Source organism: Oncorhynchus keta, chromosome 26, assembly GCF_023373465.1.
Source record: "Oncorhynchus keta strain PuntledgeMale-10-30-2019 chromosome 26, Oket_V2, whole genome shotgun sequence".
Classification (NCBI taxonomy): domain Eukaryota; kingdom Metazoa; phylum Chordata; class Actinopteri; order Salmoniformes; family Salmonidae; genus Oncorhynchus; species Oncorhynchus keta.
This window is the reverse complement of record NC_068446.1, coordinates 37,205,381-37,221,153: the sequence shown is the minus strand read 5'-3', so window position 1 is coordinate 37,221,153 and position 15,773 is coordinate 37,205,381. Positions and strand designations below refer to the sequence as shown.

Sequence of the window (15,773 nt, the reverse complement as noted above, 5' to 3'; positions counted from 1 at the left end):
CCCTGCACATCGACTCGATACTGTTACCCCTTGTATATAGCCAAGTTATTACCTCGCAACCCTGCACATCGACTCGATACTGTTACCCCTTGTATATAGCCAAGTTATTACCTCGTACCCCTGCACATCGACTCGATACTGGTACCCCTTGTATATAGCCAAGTTATTACCTCGCAACCCTGCACATCGACTCGATACTGGTACCCCTTGTATATAGCCAAGTTATTACCTCGTACCCCTGCACATCGACTCGATACTGGTACCCCTTGTATATAGCCAAGTTATTACCTCGTAACCCTGCACATCGACTCGATACTGGTACCCCTTGTATATAGCCAAGTTATTACCTCGCAACCCTGCACATCGACTCGATACTGGTACCCCTTGTATATAGCCAAGTTATTACCTCGTACCCCTGCACATCGACTCAATACTGGTACCCCTTGTATATAGCCAAGTTATCACCTCGTAACCCTGCACATCGACTCGATACTGGTACCCCTTGTATAAAGCCAAGTTATTACCTCGTAACCCTGCACATCGACTCGATACTGGTACCCCTTGTATAAAGCCAAGTTATTACCTCGTAACCCTGCACATCGACTCGATACTGGTACCCATTGTATATAGCCAAGTTATTACCTCGTACCCCTGCACATCGACTCGATACTGGTACTCCTTGTATAAAGCCAAGTTATTACCTCGTACCCCTGCACATCGACTCGATACTGGTACCCCTTGTATAAAGCCAAGTTATTACCTCGTACCCCTGCACATCGACTCGATACTAGTACCCCTTGTATATAGCCAAGTTATTACCTCGTACCCCTGCACATCGACTCGATACTGGTACCCCTTGTATAAAGCCAAGTTACTACCTCGTAACCCTGCACATCGACTCAATACTGGTACTCCTTGTATACCTCGTAACCCTGCACATCAACTCGATACTGGTACCCCTTGTATAAAGCCAAGTTACTACCTCGTAACCCTGCACATCGACTCAATACTGGTACTCCTTGTATAAAGCCAAGTTATTACCTCGTAACCCTGCACATCAACTCAATACTGGTACTCCTTGTATATAGCCAAGTTATTACCTCGTAACCCTGCACATCGACTCAATACTGGTACCCCTTGTATAAAGCCAAGTTATTACCTCGTACCCCTGCACATCAACTCAATACTGGTACTCCTTGTATAAAGCCAAGTTACTTGTATTATTACGTGTTTTACTTTATTATTTCTCTATTTTTTTTCCTCTCTGCATTGTTGGGAAGGGCCCTTAAGTATCCATTTCACTGTTAGTCCACACCTGTTGTTTACAACCCAGTTTCTACCCCCAAGCCATAAGACTGCTACATAATTGTTTAAATAGTTAATGGGTGTCAGAAACACAACACCTGCCCAAGACATCACTGAGACATCACTGAGACATCACACTCTTTTCCCTTCTTTAGCCCCTGTTTCTTGTTTTGTTTTAATCTCTGTTTTTTGTTTAGTATCTACTATTGTAAAGCACTTTGGTTTATTGAAAAATCGCTATATAAGTCCCATGTATTTGTATTATGTTCAGGTCTATTGTCTGAGATGGATGTAGTTTGATTGTGTGTTGTCTAATTATTTTCTTATTAATATATTATGGCATTAGTGTTTGGGAAGATTGTCTATAATTGAGAATGAATAAATAACCTTCCATATGTGAAAAGGTTCTAATTCAATCATTTGAGTTGAAACATTGATGAACTAAATGTAGTTCAGTGATCCCTCGAGGGAAATGCCATCAGCATAGCCCAGACTTTCAGATGATGTTTCATATTAGGCTACTGATCAAGTACAGCTGAAAGAGGAACAGTTTCTTCTGCCTAATGCCTTCCCTGCTCAAGCTCTGGTTTCAACCAGGTCACACCAGATGGTCCACAGGACGTCGGGAAATGTCTTCAATACCGGCCACTAGGGGCAATGTGAGCCTCTCTTACCATCTAGTAACATAATTGTCAATAATTGATTGGATTTATACAATGCTTTTTCTAGTCACCCAAAGCGCTTTAAGGGGGAAGCTCATCTCATCCACCACCAATGTGTAACACCCAATGTCTTGAGGCAGAATGCTCACCACACATCAGCTATCGGGTGGAGAGGGGAGGAGGGATATATACCTATTAGTAATGAGGGGGATGATTGGGTGGCCATGATGGAAATGGGGTCAGGTTGGGAATTTAGCCAGGACACCAGGGTTAACACCCCTACTCTTATGATAATTGCCATGGAATATTTAGTGACCACAGAGAGTAAGAACACCTGTTTAACATTCCATCTGAAAGACAGCATCCTACACAGGGTGATGTCCCCATCACTACCCTGGGGCCTTGGGATATGATCTTAGGAATAGTTCCCCCTTCTGGCCCTCCAACACCACTTCCAGCAGCATCTGATCCATGGCTTAAACCACCAGCTCTGGCTCCCAAGATTGCGCCTTTAATTCCAGTGCTAGGGACTTGTTTTTAGTTTTTCTGTCACTAACCTTAACCCTTACCTAACCAGTCAAAATTCATGCCTAAATTTAACCGTCAAGTTGTTCTGTTTTAACCCTATCCCAAACCTTAACCCTTTCCTTAAACAGTTGGATTGAATGGCTAAACTGAACCATCGAAATACTGAAGAGATTCTGTGAGATCTTGTTGCTAATTTAGCAGCACTGAGCTTCATCTAACCAGCCTGTCTCCCATAGAGATAGTTAGATGACACAACATTGTAACTGTTCTATTATGGCATCTGTGAGAGCATGGGCAGTGCCATTGAGGCAATCTCCATTTTGAAGTAATCAATTATCTTCTTCTACTACTTCTATGAGTTGGTAAACAAACTGGAAGGGTGCATACTGCCACTGAGTGTGTTGTTTGAACAGGTATAAAGCCAAGGTTGGCGATTTATTGCCACTGCAGTTATACTTCATTGGCTGAACCCTCCTGGTGACCTGGATGGAATTATGTGATCCTTCCTTAACCAATAGGAAGTCCCACCCAGTTGACTACTTAAAAATGGCGAAAGTCCTCTAAAATGGGCTTTTGGGAAATGGAGTCCTCTATGTATCTCTATGCTCCCTCATCAGAACAATGGGGCCGGGGTAGTTGTATCACCTCTGGGTAAAACACTCGGGTTAGTAGAAGATTATACCACTCCTGTTACGATATATCTACCTCGTTAATGTTTGGCCTATACATGAGCGAATTCTGTTTTCATCGTGTGGAAAGCGCGCCAGACCGGTGCGTCAACGGCGATGGAAATATCGAGTTGCAGTTCGTGACTGACAGCGGCAGCTGAATCTTCTCATGAGACCTGGGCGGCTATGGTGGTGTCCCTGCCTAACCGATGTGAGGAGCACACATACTTTTAGAGACTGGATGACAGCACAACACTCTCTCCGAACAGCTGCTGTCATTCGGAAGAGTGCTGTCACCGGCGGTTGACCTTCGACTAGAAGACACAGTTGAGAAAAGGAATTCCTTAACCAATATATTTAATCAAGAGAAGAGGTAGCCAATCTTCGTAATCCAAAGCAAGTGGTTAGGGGGTGACTAGTAGGCTATGGGAGCATTATGCTTTCCCGAAAAGGACTGATCCCGGACGACTACTTGCTTACCCGCTTGGCTGAGGATGTCCAGCAGCCTAAATTCAAGGCGTTAAAAGCGCGGAAGGCTCGTTTCGTCGCCAAAAACGGAACCTGTAATGTGGCCCACACGAACATTCGCGAACAGGGACGGTTCCTACAGGATGTTTTCACCACTTTAGTGGATCTAAAATGGCTTCACACGCTTATAATTTTCACTATGTCATTTCTGTGCAGCTGGCTGCTGTTTGCAATGGTTTGGTGGCTCATTGCCTTTGCGCACGGCGACCTGGATCAAAAGGGTAACGACTTTGTCCCGTGCGTGACGGACATCCACTCCTTCTCATCTGCGTTCCTTTTCTCCATAGAGGTACAGGTGACCATCGGGTTCGGGGGGCGCATGGTCACAGAGGAATGCTTGTCTGCCATAGTGGTCCTTATCATTCAGAACATCGTGGGTTTGCTGATTAACGCCATAATGCTGGGGTGTATCTTTATGAAGACGGCCCAGGCCAACCGGCGCGCCGAAACGCTGATCTTCAGCAAGCACGCCGTCATCTCTATCCGAAATAACAAACTGTGCTTTATGATCCGTTTAGGGGACCTGCGGAAGAGCATGATCATCAGTGCCACCGTGCGGATGCAGGTGGTAAGGCGCACCACCACTTCGGAGGGCGAGGTGGTCCCCCTGGACCAGATAGACATTCACATGGACAACCCCGTGGGGACCAACGGTATTTTCCTGGTGGTCCCTCTCATCATATGCCACGTTATTGACAAAGACAGCCCGCTCTACGAGCTTTCGCCATTGGATTTACAAAATAATGATATCGAGGTGGTAGTGGTGCTGGAGGGGGTGGTGGAGACCACGGGGATAACAACCCAGGCCCGTACATCCTACCTGTCTGAGGAGATACTGTGGGGGCAGCGCTTTGTGCCCACTATATCCGAGGAGGAGGGCATGTATGCGGTGGACTATTCTAAATTCGGTAACACAGTTAGAGTAGCGACACCCAGCTGCAGTGCCAAGAAACTGGATGAGAAGGGAGGCATCGCCAGGTTTAAACTGCAAGAGCACGCGACCCCGCGGCCGTCGGTGAGAAGGCGGCGGCTCTCACTACGCATGAAGCAATACAGCACCATCAGCCAACTAGCCTAAATAGCCTACTTTTACAGGTATAAAGGAGTTGCCATTGCATTTTGTATGTGAAAGTAATAATTTTTATTACCTATTGAATTTTAATGGATAACTTTGTAATACTACAGAAATGAAATGTTTATTATGTTCTAGCAGAAAACGAGCTGTCTCCACTATTCCAGTACCATTTCAACATCATCAAATCACCTCTGCTTAGCCTAATACAACATAAGCTAAATATGTGGCTGGCCATGGTTCTGATTTGTGAGCGGAAAAAACGTTGGGTCAATAATATCCATAAAACCTAGCAGTCAATCAAGGAAATGGTTCCAATCGTTTTTCCACCATTTTTCCCATTGTGGATTTTAGAAACACTTAAAATAAGGGCTGTGCTTTGTGTAGGCTTACCCAGGAGTGACATTGTGATAACTGTAAATCTCTCTAGGACAAGGTGACTTTTATCAAAATATTTTCCTGTATTTACCCCACAAAAATAAAATACTAATTAGCTGATGTGTCTATCAGAAATGACTACAAATGCAATGAGACTGCCGAATCAAGGCAAAGAATCTCTGGATTAACTATGTAATGTTAGGTAAATGTAGTAATTAATAAATTGGCAAAATGTCTTTAAATTGACAATTCTGTCAACCGTCTTGTGCAAGTTTTAAATTGACACAATACCTGTTAGTAAAACTGTCAGCCAGAGGTGATGTGCAGGATCTTGCAGGGATTCTTTCTTGCTTGAGAAATGAATCTTTGCTAAGAAGCCATTTTTGTTTCTTTTTGACTATTTTATATGAACATAATCAGTAAGGTGCTTACTTGTTTCGCCAAAATTTGAAATCGAGATAAAAATGTCTGCACTGGAACTTTAAATAGAATGGTTAAATTAGCATTATTTAGAGCCCCCAGATATTAGACTTCTTTTGCATTTAAAGCTGCAATATGTAACTTTCACATAGAAATATGAGTTATAGATCTGTCACTCATCGAAAGCAATTCTAAGAAGTGCAGTGCACCTTTAATGGGGCTCACGCACACTCCCCCCTGTAATTCATACTCAGCGCTGGACCAGAAGAAAAACCTTCACAGCCTGTGGGTATAGTAAAGACCAGGATCAAAGAACACTGTATTTTGTAGCCCAATAGCTCTATTATAGACTGCAGTGTGAATGCGACATTACCTGAAGCATTAGGTGATTTTAGGTGCCTGAATGTCTTGTTTTAACAATCCCACAATATGCACGTATCAAATACATTCTAAATCAGGGTCCTAAATGAAAACATATGCACATGTATGACGGAATGCAGTTTGATAAATTTATAACATTATGCAAAGTTATGCAAGTACTGTATCCAGTTGGGAGGCAGAAGCCAGTGTGTGTACTGGTGCCCAACACTCCCACTGAAGAACGAGCCTCCTGCAGGCTTTCCATCTGGCACTGCATTAAAACCAGTAGAACTGACACTGTGGCCCTTGAGAACTTCAGCACTGCTGATCTACATAATGATGCTCTTGTATGGTAAAAATCACTATGGTGTTTGATAGTGTTTATGCAAAGCTTGACTTCGGCAATAAAGAGGAAATGCCTGTTGAAAAGCACTTGACATGTACTGTGTGTGTGTATATATATATATATGTAAGGATGATATGCAGGAGAGTTTCCTTGGCATGTTTTCCGTGTCATATTTCTATGCATGTCACACATCATCATCATCATCATCATCATCAGGTTGACAGAAGACAACACGAGACCGAGCGGCATTTATGTATTTTATTCGATTATAATCAGCAGAGCTTAAAATATTAAATTGCTTTTAACTTAGTTAATAATTAAAATACATAAAAATAAAAGCCAGAACTGAAGAACCCTGCAAACAAAACCAAATGAAAATAAATAAACAGAGAATAAACCCTCCTCCTCGATACAGAGGCTGTCTGATTGATTCCTCTTTCCTCTCTCTGTACAGTGAAGATGAAGCAGACCGTGCAGCTTTCTATATATGTGTAGAACATCTTTCATTAACTACTTTCCTCTTTGATCATTTAAAAAAGGGAAAATAAAACCCCAAAAGACAAGGGGCTGGGCTGGGGGGCTTCTTCAGCAATACAGAACAGTAAAGCAGACCACACCATACTTCTCCTTTCTCTCCTCCTTTCCTCCCCTCTTTCTGGGCCTGCAGACATTACCAATGTCCTTGTCCTTCTCCTGTGCTGCTAGAGAGGGCAGGGTGGCCAACGCTCCATCACACCGCAGCAAACAGCAGTTCCCTGGGGAAGAGGTCTCCACTCTGCACCAATCTCCCTGTAACCAGACATGGGCACCAGTCTGTCTTGTAATAGCGGGTCTGGACATATTAAATAACTTACATAGAATTTTGATATCTTCTTATCTCCCTGTTTGCGTGGCAGTGCCACCCTATGTCTATACTGCCCCCTATGGGTGGCCTCTGGGACGGATGTTAAAGAGGGGTTCATCAGGTGAATGAATACATGACTAAAGTAATATGAGAATGACAACTGTAATATTGAAGGGACAGAGTAGTTTTGTGAACAGAGAGAGAGCGAGGGTGGGAGAGAATAATAGCAGTGACTTGTGTTCTCTCTGGTCCTGAGTAGGAATCGCTTTCATCATCTCCAGATTAACAACTCAAACAGTGATTGGCTAGTATTGTCCCACTAGGTAGTAACATGGCTCCCTATAGACCCTCCCCCTTCAATCCTCCCACCACTAGGCAGGAGCGAGGAGCCAATACTCATTGTTGAGTCACCTTTTCTCCACACAATAACAACACTATACAATAGTACGTTCAAGCAAAGCAGTCACCATCCTGAACTGTACTTTAGGCAGAGAACAGAGGGAGAGAAGGGCAAACAGAAACACTGTCTCAAATGAGAAAAACAAATACAACTGAATAAAACCTTTCCAACAGAATAAAATAAAAGTAAAACAAAACCAAAATTAAAATAAAAAACATTACATATTTGTTCCTAGTTTAAATTGCAGAGCAGATGGGAGGGATTTGCCCCTGGAAGGAACAGGCTCACACCAATTCCTGTTGGTGTGGCAACACCCCCCCCCCCTCAAATAAACCTTCCTTCCGGCTGGTTGGTGTCAGTGAAATATCAGGTTAGTGGAAGGTCTCTAAGCCCTGCTGCTGGAGCCTGAGGTCTAGGAAGGGGACCAGGAACGTTTCCATCTCTTCTCTATCTTCATCTTCTACCGTCTTCTTCCCGGGGCTGCTTGTCACGGCACCCCCTGCTCATCTCTCCGTCACGTGGTTGTGTGAGGAGGGGGAGGGGGCCGAGTTAGGGGAGGAAGGGGCGGCAGGGGCTGGGGTGGGGGGCACCGGGGCGCAGAGGATTTCGGACAGGTCGTCCATGATACAGGTCTCCTTGGGGTCGACCAGGTTGAATTCCCTTACGAAAACAATGAAATGTGCGTACAGAGTGTTCAAGTGACCCTGCAGGTCCAGGGCCACTGTCTCCTTAAAATGAGCCCAGTAGAGGTGAGCCAGGACGTGGAAGAGGTACCGGCAAATCTTCTTTACCAAAGAGTCAAACGAGTTGGGGAACTCTTTGCCTGCATGGAGAAAGAGAGGAGAGAAAAGGGAGAACGAGCATGGTTAAAAAAATATTGTGGTCTTTTTTAGTTGGTTTGGCATTGCCAAGCTATTATCACAATGCCAAAACTGTTCCTAAAGTCCAAAAATCATTTAAGGACTTCTACTACTTGAGACATTAGAGGGCAGCAACGGCACAGTTCCCAAAGTCCCAGCTTCAGTGTGACGTCAGAGGAGAAGAGGCTACAGTAGTGCCGACTGACCACAGAGAGGCTCTGCATGTCTGGAGTGGACCAGAGCTCAACTCACCATATTTTGTAGGGAAGTTTTCCTCTTCTGTGACCAGCTTCTGCACCAGACTCATGACGAAGTCGACGTACTGAGGGGCAGTGCATTTAGTCTTCTTCCCCCTCTCGTCATACCAGTAGTATATTCTGGACACAAACAGAAAGACAAAGTGGGTTATTTTTCTATGTCACTACTGCCTCATGTGTACATACATGCGCTTTGAAATGTACATCATCTCGGCTGTTATTCCTTCATCTAGTAGTTATTGCTGACAAGTCATCTGATATTTAACAGAAACAACCTGGTAGGTTCAATCACTAACTACATCTCATTATTAATCATCTCTGGTAAAAGGATGAGTACGAACTGAGGCAGCTTTCTTGCACGGCAAGGTGTGCTTTTACAGAAACTCAAAATGGCTGAATCATTCACTTCATAATGTTGAAAGATGGAAGACACAAGGCCTATGAGAGAGCTTGTGGTTAGAACACATATACTCCTACTTTAATCAACAAGTCCCTTTAGAATCTGTGACAGAGCTGCCCCTTTAGAATCTGTGACAGAGCTGCCCCTTTAGAATCTGTGACAGAGCTGCCCCTTTAGAATCTGTGACAGAGCTGCCCCTTTAGAATCTGTGACAGAGCTGCCCCTTTAGAATCTGTGACAGAGCTGCCCCTTTAGAATCTGTGACAGAGCTGCCCCTTTAGAATCTGTGACAGAGCTGCCCCTTTAGAATCTGTGACAGAGCTGCCCCTTTAGAATCTGTGACAGAGCTGCCCCTTTAGAATCTGTGACAGAGCTGCCCCTTTAGAATCTGTGACAGAGCTGCCCCTTTAGAATCTGTGACAGAGCTGCCCCTTTAGAATCTGTGACAGAGCTGCCCCTTTAGAATCTGTGACAGAGCTGCCCCTTTAGAATCTGTGACAGAGCTGTCCCTTTAGAATCTGTGACAGAGCTGCCCCTTTAGAATCTGTGACAGAGCTGCCCCTTTAGAATCTGTGACAGAGCTGTCCCTTTAGAATCTGTGACAGAGCTGTCCCTTTTGAATCTGTGACAGAGCTGTCCCTTTTGAATCTGTGACAGAGCTGTCATGATTTAACAAGGAATGTAGCTTGTCTACAGCTTTAACGTAGATACATTTTTATGGGCAGTAATTTCTATGGAATGGAAACTTGGGTCTGTAGAGGGAGACGTCGGATGGAAATTAAGTGAGACATGTAACAGAGGGAAATGTAGGGAGAAGAACTGACTTGGCTCGGTCCATTTTTTGTTATCAGTCGCTAATACACATAACAAATGGAAAGAACACGTGTAGCAATGGTCGTTTTTGCGACAAAATTTCACCGGCCTGTTCAGGCAGCTACAAAACAGATTCCAAATGCCTGAAGGCTACTGTATGACTGCGATATAACTTCATTGCCCCCTTGCGGTCATACCACGCAATAGGATTTCATGTGGCATTTTGTTAAAATGCCCTTATTGTTTTAACGGAAAACTGGTAAAATAAATAAATAATAAATCCATTTGTCACATATCCCTCGTGTGGATCTGCCAAACAGGCCTCCAGCCCAGCACAGCCAACCACCTCCTAAAATAGACATGTTTGCATATTTTCATTCCAGTGGACTTAGCGAACCCCCTGTCCTGGCCCTTCCATTTCCTGATTGGGCCGAATTCCCTGCAGTCTCGGAGTAACACGACACTGATCCCCCAGTCGCACGGCCGCTCACTCTGACTGGTCAAACATTTCCGGAGAGGGGTGACCCAGTTAGATGGTGGTTGTAACTGAATGCCGCCCCTCAGGGCTAGCCACGGGGTATCATGAGTTAGCAAGGTCAAATGGCAAGTCAGTGAAGCCGCCAAACAAAACTAGCACGGCTACCATGACACTGGCAACCAGGGAATACTGTACTATAGCTAGTAGCGGGATAGTGACGCTAGGCTGGGCATGAGAGCTAAAGGGGTCATAAATTACAGAACACATTACCACAGGCACCACAAGTCAAATAAGAGAACTCAGGGAAGGACCAGCAAGGTCAAAGCTAGCATGGCTAAAGCAAAAGGGAAACAGAGCTATCAGTAGGATAGCTATTAACTAATGAAGCTAGCAGGGTATGGTAGCTGACAGGCTGGCAAAACTAAAAGGGGTAACTGATCTAGCACAGGCACCAAATGAGGCCTTGGGCAGAGCTAGCAAGGTCTGTAGGATCTACCAAGGTCAAGCTAAAAGGCTAATAGCTTGTAAACAACGGTTGGACGATCTCAAAGCTAGCTAGAACGCAGTAGAGGGAAAGGGTGGATGGAGTGGTGAGCCTTTTTGGCTGAAAATACGTTGACATATGTCTTTCAACCAATTGTGCTCACTGGGATGGTTGTGTTAGCACTAGCAGCGTGGTCTGGGATTACACATCCTGAATGTACAGCATCCACATAACTGAACCTGCAGGAGGGATTTACTGACCACAGGCCCAGAACCAACACCAGGACAGGGACTTCACACTGAGGACCTACTGACCACAGGCCCAGAACCAACACCAGGACAGGGACTTCACACTGAGGACCTACTGACCACAGGCCCAGAACCAACACCAGGACAGGGACTCCACACTGAGGACCTACTGACCACAGGCCCAGAACCAACACCAGGACAGGGACTCCACACTGAGGACCTACTGACCACAGGCCCAGAACCAACACCAGGACAGGGACTTCACACTGAGGACCTACTGACCACAGGCCCAGAACCAACACCAGGACAGGGACTCCACACTGAGGACCTACTGACCACAGGCCCAGAACCAACACCAGGACAGGGACTCCACACTGAGGACCTACTGACCACAGGCCCAGAACCAACACCAGGACAGGGACTCCACACTGAGGACCTACTGACCACAGGCCCAGAACCAACACCAGGACAGGGACTTCACACTGAGGACCTACTGACCACAGGCCCAGAACCAACACCAGGACAGGGACTTCACACTGAGGACCTACTGACCACAGGCCCAGAACCAACACCAGGACAGGGACTCCACACTGAGGACCTACTGACCACTCTATGCTGAGGAGATTACAGCACTAACACTCACTGGTTAACATACACACCCCCAGCTACCTCAAAACAGACAAGCTTACAAAGACTGGTACAGCCCACCAAAAAAAACACACCCACCCATTCACCCACCCACAGAAAATGGGCTTAGATAACTACCAAATGGTCCTGTTCCCATAGCTCATGGAAAGTTACCCCTAAAATAGCTTCACAATGCCTGGGGCAAGAGGGCATGGACCGTGACTGTGTGTCTCAGTTGTGAGATGGGTGCGTTCATGCCAGGCGGAGGAAGGAAAGGTCGGGGTGCTGTTACTGTGGAACATCATTAGCCTGACTGGCTGGCTACAGGACGCCACCGCCTAAACTCAGTAACAAAAAAAAACACTGTTTTTCCATGCTTGTTCAATGAACCATAAACAATTAATGAACATGCATCCGTGGAACGGTCGTTTAGACACTAACAGCTTACAGGCGGTAGGCAATTAAGGTCAAAGTTATGAAAACGTAGGACACTAAAGAGGCCTTTCTACTGACTCTGAAAAACACCAAAAGAAAGATGCCCAGGGTTCCTGCTCATCTGCATGAACATGTCTTAGGCATGCTGCAAGGAGGTATGAGGACTGCATATGTGGCCTAAGACAGCATTCCAGGGAGACAGTGGCAGACCACGTGTAACAACACCTGCACAAGATTGGTACATCCGAAGATCACACCTGCGGGACAGTTACAGGATGGCAACAAGAACTACCCGAGTTACACCAGGAACACACAATCCCTCCAGCAGTGCTCAGACTGTCCGCAATAGGCTGAGAGAGGCTGGACTGAGGGCTTGTATGCCGGTTGTAAGGCCGGTCCTCACCAGACATCACCGGCAACAACGTCACCTATGGGCACAAACCCACCGTCGCTGGACCAGACAGGACTGGCAAAAAGTGCTCTTCACTGACGAGTCGCAGTTGTGTCTCACCAGGGGTGATGGTCGGATTCGCATTTATCATCGAAGGAAGGAGCATTACACCGAGGCCTGTACTCTGGAGCGGGATTGATTTGGAGGTGCAGGGTTCGTCATGGTCTGGGGCGGTGTGTCACAGCATCATCAGACTGAGTGTGTTGTCATTGCAGGCAATCTCAACGCTGTTCGTTACAGGGAAGACATCTTCCTCCCTCATGTGGTACTCTTCCTGCAGGCTCATCCTAACATGACCCTCCAGCATGACAATGCCACCAGCCATATTGCTCGTTCTGTGTGTGATTTCCTGAAAGACAGGAATGTCAATCTTCTGCCATGGCCAGCGAGCCCGGATCTCAATCCCATTGAGCAGGTCTGGGACCTGTTGGATCGGAGGGTGAGGGCTAGGGCCATTCCCCAGAAATGTCTGGGAACTTGCAGGTGCCTTAATGGAGGATTTGGGTAACATTTCAAGGCAAGAATGGGCAAATCTGGTGCAGTCCACGAGGAGGAGATGCACTGCAGTACTTAATGCAGCAGGTGGCCACACCAGATACTGACTGTTACTTTTGATTTTGACCTCCCCTTTGTTCAGGGACACATTATTCAATTTCTGTTAGTCACATGTCTGTGGAACTTGATCAGTTTATGTCTCAGTTGTTGAATCTTGTGTAAATATTTGTACGAAGCATAACATGTCAAATTTGCTGAAAATAAAACGCAGTTGACAGTGAGAGGACGTTACTTTTTTGCTGAGTTGATATTACAGCTACAACCCTCCTTGGAAACACTGGAGGCATCCGGATTCATGGGGTTTGGAAAGGTACTTCACTACAATAACAGCACACTTTGTACAGCCACATCTATTTAGCTGTTTTCTACCATGTAGCGTATTATTGTGACCTAACAATATGTTTCACCATACAGGATCCCTTCACATGCCTGACACAGAACATCAACCTCTCCCACTCTTTAGGGTGTGGGTCCCCACAGTAGCAGAGAAGATGACAGCGGGTGTGGGTCCCCACAGTAGCAGAGAAGGGGAAAGCGGGTGTGGGTCCCCACAGTAGCAGAGAAGGGGAAAGCGGGTGTGGGTCCCCACAGTAGCAGAGAAGGGGACAGCGGGTGTGGGTCCCCACAGTAGCAGAGAAGGTGACAGCGGGTGTGGGTCCCCACAGTAGCAGAGAAAGTAACAGCGGGTGTGGGTCCCCACAGTAGCAGAGAAGGTGACAGCGGGTGTGGGTCCCCACAGTAGCAGAGAAGATGACAGCGGGTGTGGGTCCCCACAGTAGCAGAGAAGGTGACAGCGGGTGTGGGTCCCCACAGTAGCAGAGAAGGGGACAGCGGGTGTGGGTCCCCACAGTAGCAGAGAAGGTGACAGCGGGTGTGGGTCCCCACAGTAGCAGAGAACGGGACAGCGGGTGTGGGTCCCCACAGTAGCAGAGAACGGGACAGCGGGTGTGGGTCCCCACAGTAGCAGAGAAGGTGACAGCGGGTGTGGGTTCCCACAGTAGCAGAGAAGGTGACAGCGGGTGTGGGTCCCCACAGTAGCAGAGAAGGTGACAGCGGGTGTGGGTCCCCACAGTAGCAGAGAAGGTGACAGCGGGTGTGGGTCCCCACAGTAGCAGAGAAGAAGCGGGTGGGGACAGCAGAGAAGGGGGGTGTGGGTCCCCACAGTAGCAGAGAAGGGGACAGCGGGTGTGGGTCCCCACAGTAGCAGAGAAGGGGACAGCGGGTGTGGGTCCCCACAGTAGCAGAGAAGGGGACAGCGGGTGTGGGTCCCCACAGTAGCAGAGAAGGGGACAGCGGGTGTGGGTCCCCACAGTAGCAGAGAAGGGGACAGCGGGTGTGGGTCCCCACAGTAGCAGAGAAGGGGACAGCGGGTGTGGGTCCCCACAGTAGCAGAGAAGGTGACAGCGGGTGTGGGTCCCCACAGTAGCAGAGAAGGTGACAGCGGGTGTGGGTCCCCACAGTAGCAGAGAAGGTGACAGCGGGTGTGGGTCCCCACAGTAGCAGAGAAGGGGACAGCGGGTGTGGGTCCCCACAGTAGCAGAGAAGGTGACAGCGGGTGTGGGTCCCCACAGTAGCAGAGAAGGTGACAGCGGGTGTGGGTCCCCACAGTAGCAGAGAAGGTGACAGCGGGTGTGGGTCCCCACAGTAGCAGAGAAGGTGACAGCGGGTGTGGGTCCCCACAGTAGCAGAGAAGGTGACAGCGGGTGTGGGTCCCCACAGTAGCAGAGAAGGTGACAGCGGGTGTGGGTCCCCACAGTAGCAGAGAAGGGGACAGCGGGTGTGGGTCCCCACAGTAGCAGAGAAGGGGACAGCGGGTGTGGGTCCCCACAGTAGCAGTCCCCACAGTAGCAGAGGGACAGCGGGTGTGGGTCCCCACAGTAGCAGAGAAGGGGACAGCGGGTGTGGGTCCCCACAGTAGCAGAGAAGGTGACAGCGGGTGTGGGTCCACACAGTAGCAGAGAAGGTGACAGCGGGTGTGGGTCCCCACAGTAGCAGAGAAGGGGAAAGCGGGTGTGGGTCCCCACAGTAGCAGAGAAGGGGAAAGCGGGTGTGGGTCCCCACAGTAGCAGAGAAGGGGACAGCGGGTGTGGGTCCCCACAGTAGCAGAGAAGGTGACAGCGGGTGTGGGTCCCCACAGTAGCAGAGAAGGGGACAGCGGGTGTGGGTCCCCACAGTAGCAGAGAAGGGGACAGCGGGTGTGGGTCCCCACAGTAGCAGAGAAGGTGACAGCGGGTGTGGGTCCCCACAGTAGCAGAGAAGGTGACAGCGGGTGTGGGTCCCCACAGTAGCAGAGAAGGGGACAGCGGGTGTGGGTCCCCACAGTAGCAGAGAAGGTGACAGCGGGTGTGGGTCCCCACAGTAGCAGAGAAGGGGACAGCGGGTGTGGGTCCCCACAGTAGCAGAGAAGGGGACAGCGGGTGTGGGTCCCCACAGTAGCAGAGAAGGGGACAGCGGGTGTGGGAAAATACAGTAACGTTAAATGGGGTCAACCCTGTAACATGTTAGTCACCTGACAAATCTGGCATTTCTCAACGGCTTCTCCATTGTTTGTTTTTCCTCTGTCACTACCTCCCAGGGTTTGTAGTGTGGTTTAGCCTAAACGTGTGGATCGGTTTCTTTTACGGTCCTATAACTAGGTGTAGGTGAGGGCAGCC

At 47.8% G+C, this 15,773-nt stretch overlaps 2 protein-coding genes and 1 long non-coding RNA gene across 20 annotated transcripts in view; 2 read left to right on the top strand and 1 right to left on the bottom strand.

Moving 5' to 3' along the window:
• The first annotated feature begins 2,879 nt into the window (after positions 1-2,879).
• Positions 2,880-5,398, top strand: LOC118359334 (ATP-sensitive inward rectifier potassium channel 11-like). The gene has a single exon (XM_035737839.2). The coding sequence runs from the start codon at positions 3,600-3,602 to the stop codon at positions 4,767-4,769; it is 1,170 nt and encodes a 389-aa protein (XP_035593732.1). The 5' UTR covers positions 2,880-3,599; the 3' UTR covers positions 4,770-5,398.
• A 1,113-nt stretch (positions 5,399-6,511) lies between these two features.
• Positions 6,512-15,773, bottom strand: part of LOC118359335 (MOB kinase activator 2-like) — a 31,404-nt gene continuing 22,142 nt past the window's right edge. Inside the window, exons 4-5 of the mRNA XM_035737840.2 lie at positions 8,624-8,748; positions 6,512-8,334 (exon numbers count right to left, since the gene is read on the bottom strand). Coding sequence (XP_035593733.1) covers positions 8,015-8,334; positions 8,624-8,748 — 445 coding nt within the window. The 3' untranslated portion in view covers positions 6,512-8,014. The remainder of the gene's footprint in view (positions 8,335-8,623; positions 8,749-15,773) is intronic.
• LOC127912062 (uncharacterized) lies at positions 12,695-15,770 on the top strand. Of its 18 annotated transcripts, XR_008080378.1 has the most exons (5): positions 12,695-13,758; positions 14,295-14,812; positions 15,009-15,045; positions 15,194-15,341; positions 15,416-15,770. It is a non-coding gene; the product is annotated as an uncharacterized LOC127912062 (long non-coding RNA). The 18 variants fall into 18 exon arrangements; XR_008080393.1 differs by lacking the exon at positions 15,009-15,045 and having other exon boundaries at positions 14,295-14,775; positions 15,268-15,378; XR_008080390.1 differs by lacking the exon at positions 15,009-15,045 and having other exon boundaries at positions 14,295-14,775.